The sequence below is a fragment of the Fringilla coelebs genome, assembly GCF_963513975.1.
Source record: "Fringilla coelebs genome assembly, chromosome: 1".
Taxonomy (NCBI): Eukaryota; Metazoa; Chordata; class Aves; order Passeriformes; family Fringillidae; genus Fringilla; species Fringilla coelebs.
In genome coordinates, this window is record NC_140028.1 from 88,854,291 (window position 1) to 88,861,643 (window position 7,353).

Sequence of the window (7,353 nt, forward strand, 5' to 3'; positions counted from 1 at the left end):
CGGAGGGCTGTGATTACTTTTTGTATGTAGCCGTGTGACCCCTGCTGGCAGATTCTTATCATGACTGCAGCAATTCAAACACACATGTACAGATACATCGGCATTCCGGTAAGTCCTGCCCTATGTACACAAGGAGACATAATACACAAGACGATATAATCCCTGCTCTGGAAAATAAACTCCCACGCTGGAGAAGTCTGAAAAAAAAAAAAAATGTATAACCCAGCTTTCTCCAGTCACAGATATTTTACAGGGCAGTTTTCGGAATAGCTTTGATAAATAGATATGACCATCTCGGGATGGGGTCACTGGTGTTTATTCAGCATAATGGTCTAAACGTTCATTATTGCTTGGAAAGCCCCTACACTTCATCCTGTTAGAAGCAGGGAGGTTACACCAAGGAAAGGATTAGTCTCCACTTGCATTCCTTTCTTGTATTCCTTCTCATACCATCTGCTAACATTCATTGTGGCAGAGAGGATACCAGCTAAATGGACCTTTATTCTGACTCAGCACGGCTGCAGACAGTCTGTCCGCTATGATACAGTGGCACAGTATAATTTGATACTTTAAAAAACTGGCCATTCACCTGCCAGACCACAATGCAACTTGCACTTAACAGCCCCGCTCTTTGTGATAGCCAAGGTCATTTCTATTATTACAGCACAGTGCACGGAAATACCACAAATACCAAGAGAGTCTTATCTATTTATCATAGGTGAAACTGGCACGCTTCGCAGCACGACGGCTCCACGGCGGATCACAGGCATTTTGAGTTCACTTAATTAAGTTTATAGTCATGGGTTGGCTTCCTCAGTTGGGACCTCAGTGGATTCCATGAGTGTCTGTATCTGTGATGGCACTGCTGCAGCCGCTCCTCAAGAGCCCAGCTTCCACACTGACTCTGCTCCTTGACAGAAGGCTGAAAACACAAACATGTCAGAAAAAAGACCTTGTCAGAATTAGCGATGAGAGCCACAGGTGAAGGGCAGGCGCAGATCTTCCCTCCTTCCCTCCCTACCTGGCTTTACTCACCTGCTCACACCTAAAACACACTGGTTTTAGCACCTTGCCCTACCCTGGCAGAAAAGGGAGATTATACCTCAATGCTCCACCCCTGCTGCCAAACCCAAACCTCCTGAGACCCCCAGAGCCCACCTGACAGGGTCTGAGAGGAGCAGGGCAGGCTCCAGCGCAGTCAGGCATCCATCATCCCGCATAAGAGACCCCCGTGTCCCACCGCTGCGTTCTCCCCAGGGCAGTAGCAGGAGCAGCAGGTGAAGCTCTGAAGCCTTGAAGAAGTGAACCTTGAAGCCTCGCAGCCCTGAATCCCCGAATTCCTGAATCCCTGAATTCCTGAATCCCGGAGCCTCCCTCAGGTGCGACGCGTGGGCAGGGCGCCCCCTGGCGGCTCCCGGCGCGCCCCTCCCGCCCCCGGGGCGCCCCCGGTCCCCCCCCTCCCGCCGCCGCCGCCGCCGCCCCCCGCTCTTGAAGTTTGCAGGCGATTTCCTTTCCAGCCCCGGCCTTATCTCGGCCCGCACGTTGCCGCGCGGTGACTAATAGGAGAATAACATTGTCTCGGGATAAAATAGCGCCGGGGCTGTTTACCCGCTCCATGGGGGTTCGCTATAAAAGGGCGCCGGGGACCGCCGCGCCAGCCAGACGCGCCGGGGCGCACCGAGCCGCGCCACGCAGGGCACCCGCCACGGCGCTCCGTCCTCACGCCGGGACACACTTTCTCCGCTTTTCCCTCGCCTTTTATTGATTTTTACCCTGTTTCCCCTCACTTCTTCCATCCGCCCTCCGCCGCCTGCTATGGATTATTGCCACATGATCGTCTCGCTGCTCTTCGTGCTCTGCCCGGGGCTGCTGCCGGCAGGTAGGTGCCGGTCCGCTGCCGCTCGCCTCCGCCCGGGACCGACCCCGCGGAGGGCTGCGGGGTCCCAGCCGGGCTCCGGGGAGGGCTGCCCGAGGGATGCAGCGGGAGGGGATGCGCGGGTGCCTTGCCTTGCCTTGCCGCGGGTGCTGAGCTCTGCCGCTCCCTCCCGCAGCCCCCGGAGCCGAGGTGGACGCCGCGCCGCCCCCCGCCGCCGCCGCCGCGCACCGCCGCGCCCGGCGCTGCTCCTGCTCCTCGCTGATGGACGAGGAGTGCGTCTACTTCTGCCACCTCGACATCATCTGGATCAACACCCCCGAGTGAGTGGAGTGGAGGGGCTTCGGCCGTTCCCCAGCGCCGGGTTCCCTTGTGGTTAGGAAGAAAGGGAGGGAGGTGTGAAGGCGAAAATTAAGAGCCACAACCCCCCTGCAGAGATGGGAAGGGGAGGAAGGAATAGTTGTTTGCACAGTTTCTCCTACTGCTTTACCTTCCTCCTACTACTTTTCTGGCACATTTAGCGCCGAGACTGTTCACCAGAAGAAGGCAAGCAGGACTGGGCCACCCAGATCGGGCAGATAGTTCCTAATAGCCCTAGCACACCTGCCTGCCTAAAATCTGGGCAGCAGAATTTCCTTTGGGTGCTGCTCAGCAAAGGCTGCTGAATACTTTTCGCTATGAATCAGAATCAGACAAAATGCCAAAGGCATGATTTTGCCAGCCTGAATTTGAGCGGTTTTCTTTCTGACAAGTTAGGAGGTTGGAAGGAATACTTTGTCACCGGGTGGCTCTAGCTTCCTTTCACCGCTCTCTGCTGCAAATTAATGTGCCCCACGTGTTAATAGGATTATGCACAGTATCCATTTCTATACTCTCCTCACCAAAAAGTAGTGAGCCGGAGGCTCACCTCAGGCTGCAAACACTGCAACACTGACATTTCTTCTGCTGCTGGGTTTTCTCTGAGAGAGAATCTGTTCTTCACTTTTACTGCTTCTTTCAGTGTTGGCAGTAGCCAAAGTTCAAAGAGATGAGGTTTTATTGCTTTCTATTGCACAGGGAGGCACAACAGCCTTGTGAAATCACAATTAAAAGGTCATTATCCTTGTCAGTAGCCATGCTAATGAATATGTTGCAGGATCATCAGAAGCATTTGCATGGAAACTGTGACTAACGAGGCATTCCCAAGCCCACAACCTTTACTCGTGCAATCAATGCTGTTGATAAGATTGCCGAAAATACCCCATAGTGTTTTGAAGCCACAGAATTATTTAAATGACTTTCATGTTGTCTCTTTGATCATAGGAAGACAGTTCCATATGGTCTCGGCGGCCCCTCTCGACCCAGAAGATCACTGAAGGACATGGTGCCGGAGATGCTCGCTGAACCAAGCAGCAGATGCCGATGTGCCAACCAGAAGGACAAGAAATGTCTGAACTTCTGCCAGGCAGGCAAAGATCTCTGGTGCGTCTCTTGTTGCTACTCTTTAAAAGGCAATGCATGTGAAAGGGATGGATTGTGGTGCACTTACTCATTTTGGCACTTGCTGAGTGAATGCTCTCCCCAAAGCCCTGCCTCCTACCTGAGAGTGCTCACGCTTCTATGATACATACTATGGCTTGGCCCAGAAAGATTGCTTATTACATGCCTCGAGAAGTGGTTGATGAGATGCCTCACCTTGTGGACTGCAGACTTCTCTTTTTTTTTCTAACAGCAGCACCTTTTCCCTTTTAACAGGGCTCAGTCCACAGTGGAGAAAACCTCACGGCACCGCATCAAAGCCAGCAATTGCTTTGGACCCAAATGCATGAACCGACAGCTTGTTGACAGCAAGAAAATGAAGCGGTGAGTTTCTTCTCATCCCGTTGTAGTTCCCCGGAGCAGCAACAGAGAGCACAGTTCACCTGCCTTCGGGTCATCCTGGGCTTAGCTGCTGGTTTCAGCTTGAGAGCTATGGAGGAATCAGTGAGGGTATTTTGAGGGCTTTTCATCCTGCTCTGGCTTTTTAGCTTGGGAGGACATGGCTGCTGAGCTCAGCCCGCTGTCTGTCCTCTGCTTGCATTCAGTGCTCAGCCATATTCCTGTGGAAAAGTACAGAATACAGAAGTTTGCCTGTACTAAAGAAGACTCTTTAGTGCTCCTTTCACAAGCAGAACAGGACTTATGGAAGCAGGCAGCCTGATGACATTGAATGAGACTTAGGCCCTGGAAGTCTTAAATAATTTTTTGAAAGTGGGGCTTGCATACTTACTTGAAAAATGCACCTATTCATTGGAACTAGGATCAGGTTTACCTAAAAGAAACAACACAGGCAAAACATAAAAAAACCACTGGAGACCTCCTGACTGGCTACTTAAGGAAGTCTAGGGCATCTATATTTGAGTGAATATTTTAATTTAATGTTTGCATTGAAATGATGAATACAACATTTCAAGTATCTTAAGTTATCCTAATTCTGAGGTACAGCAAACAGCAGTTTAATAGGATCCCACGGTAGAAATCTAGACTGAGGTTTATTTAAGCAAAAACTAAATAAACCTTTTTTCACTTTACACTTGCATCTTCATTGTCACAATGCTAAATGTACATTTCTTGGTTTTGCAGGCTGGAAGCCATTGGTAACAGTATCAAAGCTTCCTTCAGTATCGCAAAGCTGAAGGCTGAGCTCCAGAAAGGGCGAAAGCTCAAACACAACAGGGCGAACAAAAGGCAAAGCGTCCGGGAGAGCCTGAAAGCATCCTAGTGGGGAGATCCCCTGAATCCTTCTGCACAACGCTTGCTGCCAAAGCATCGCGAAAACTGCCTTGACTCCAACATTCCACGATGGCGACGGGCCCCTCTGCCCGAGTGTTTGCACAGCGGAGCAAAATGCTAAGGAAGTCCTGTATTTGGAGATATAAAGACAAAGGATTTTGTCATTTTGGAATTCAGGTGGATGGGTAGAAGGGCTGAAGGGAAATCTGCAGTCACATACATGAAAAGCCATCTGTCTGAAGAAACATTTGAATACTGCTCCTGGAATGTTACCCATCAATTGAGCAGCTTTCAGGGTCTACAATAAAAGCATCTCGCAAGGAAGACCTCACAGATGTGCTTAGCAAGGACAGAAGGCAAGATCTGAATGTACAAACTTCAAAGAACTCTACCTTTTGATTGATGAAAGCCACAGTTCTACTTTAATCAGGACTTACTGCATATATACATGTCTACCTCGCATACTGTTTGTTGCACTCCTGCTAGAGTATTTTTACACCTTGTCATTGCCTTTACTAATCAGCTGCAACCCTTTGCCTTTTTTCAGAAGTCTAGTTTACTTGTACAACCAGAGTTATCTGAATGTGGGTTAGGCACTCTGATTGTTTGCATAGTCAAAGTCCTTTGGCTTTGGATACCAAAGGACCCTTCAACATAAAATAAAAGTTATCGAGGACACTACTAAGTTTCCCATAACAAGGATATCTGGTCAACTGAAGTTCTAATAATAGAGGTTGTTGTGTCTTGAATGCTACCAAAAATGCACTGAAGTGGGGATGTACCAGAGGCTCTTGCAAGATTTATTCAGGGCCTTGTTTAGTGGAAATGCATTGAGACAAAGGGTTGTTTTGAATTAAGTCAAAAGGCTAATATTGGGTGAATGTTTATAGCAGTGAATTTGTTCACATTGTTGAATTTGCAGACAAGTTGAATCTTATGTGCTTATTTTTGTGTCATGTATTTATATTCACACAAGTTCTTCATTATATTTACCATGTTGAATACACATTGAAGTAGGCCATATTGGTCTATGCATGTTTTACGTATTTCTGTATGAAATTGGAAAATGCTTTATGCCTATCAAGGTAAATATGTTCAGAAATAAATATTTTTAATTACTGTATTGGCCTGTTTTTCCTTAGTCTGTGGCTCTGTGCTCATGGAGGTAGATTGCCCCATGTGCAAAGCTGACCCAGGTGAAGTGTGTGCATTCAATTGCCTTTCTGTCAGATAAGCCAGATCACAGCAATCAAAGTTTGTGCCAGATGTGAGACAGCAGATGACACTTGTTCTAGCTGCAAGGCTGCTCATCAAATCTTCATGGCCAACTCTAAATTGGACAAATGAATTTATCCTGGAGCAGTCTTCTCACGTGTATGATGTGGGTGTACTACAGCACGAAAATATGGGCATTAAGGATGTGGGATAGATGAACTAGAGGGGAAAATGCACGCACTGGAAAACTTGTGGGCTGTATTGAACTCGGCAATGGTACTTATTACCATTACTGTGCTATACTTAAAATTTCAGCCCATTCCATGCAAGGTAAAGATGGAGATCTCAATGGAGCCTCAATGGGGACCAAGCTCGGGAAAGATCTAGATCAATAGTTAATTTTTTTACATGTTTCAAAATATTGGCTTTAGATGGTTATACCTAGAAAAATGCTTAAAGCAAATACATGGATTTAATCAGTCATCCTCTAGAGAGAAAAAAAAAAAAGCACAAGAGTTAATCCAAGAATAAAACTGAGTGGTTTGGGTTTTCTTAAAAACAGAACTTAACAAAGAAGTACAATACAAGGAGTGTGACCCAAACACCGAAGGAATCACCACTGAAAATTTCTGAAATTGTTCTGGATTTCTTGTCAATATTCAAAATATTGACAGGCTCATATAATGTTTTGTTCACACTGCTCTGCTATGTTTAAGAGCAGTAATTCAGTGGGGAATGACATTGCTGGCAGTCCTGTACTGACAGGAGTGCCTGGTCCAGGCAGTGGGAAGGAACTGGGAGCCCCTGCAGGGCAGGGCAGGCTGCAGCTCCCAGAGTTATCCTTTGATCTCTGCATCACCAGCACTGACTGCTTGGGATGTGCCTGGATCAGTGACCTCTGTCAGGCATGAAGAGACCTCACTAATGCTCCCTGGTTTTCCATTTCTTGCCCTACCAGTGGTTGCCTTTGGCAGGGAAAATAAACAAGCAAGTAGTTGAGATGCTGCCTCTCACTCAGCCAAAGTGGTAGGCGAGCAGCTGGTGTGCGATGCTCCTGATAGTGAAGGGGCTGCACATCAGCATCCCCATCCCAGTTGTTCCTGTTTTCTCTCCCAGGAAAGATTGTGGGGAGAGGATCAATTCTGGAAGTGGGGGAGCATTGCAGCAATGTCTGTACTGTTATTAAGGCTGGTTATTTGGATTTTGTATGTGGCTGGCCTAAATGATGCTGTGGATGGGTTTTAGTAGCCCAAATTCCTGGCTATCTGCTTAAGAGATTCTTGAGAGACCATCCTAAAAATAAACCTGTTCCTTCTAAGGTTTACTCTGTTCATGCCTAGAGTCAAAAGCTGACTTCCATTCCCCTTTCCCTCCCAGTAAGCTGCATCTGCTGCTTGCTCATGCTGCAGCTGTGTGTAGTGATGGGCACCCTCTGGCCTTTTGGCATGCCATGGGTTCAGCCTGGTCCCCAGGGCCGTGCAAAGGAAGAGCCTGAGCCTTGATGTGAAGAACAT

General features: G+C 47.9%; 1 protein-coding gene across 1 annotated transcript; it reads left to right on the plus strand.

Annotated features, from left to right (window-relative positions):
• The first annotated feature begins 1,677 nt into the window (after window positions 1-1,677).
• Window positions 1,678-5,724, plus strand: EDN1 (endothelin 1). The gene is made up of 5 exons (XM_084203364.1): window positions 1,678-1,879; window positions 2,052-2,196; window positions 3,176-3,334; window positions 3,608-3,715; window positions 4,475-5,724. The coding sequence occupies exons 1-5, from the start codon at window positions 1,816-1,818 to the stop codon at window positions 4,611-4,613; spliced, it is 615 nt and encodes a 204-aa protein (XP_084059490.1). The 5' UTR covers window positions 1,678-1,815; the 3' UTR covers window positions 4,614-5,724.
• Window positions 5,725-7,353: the final 1,629 nt, after the last annotated feature.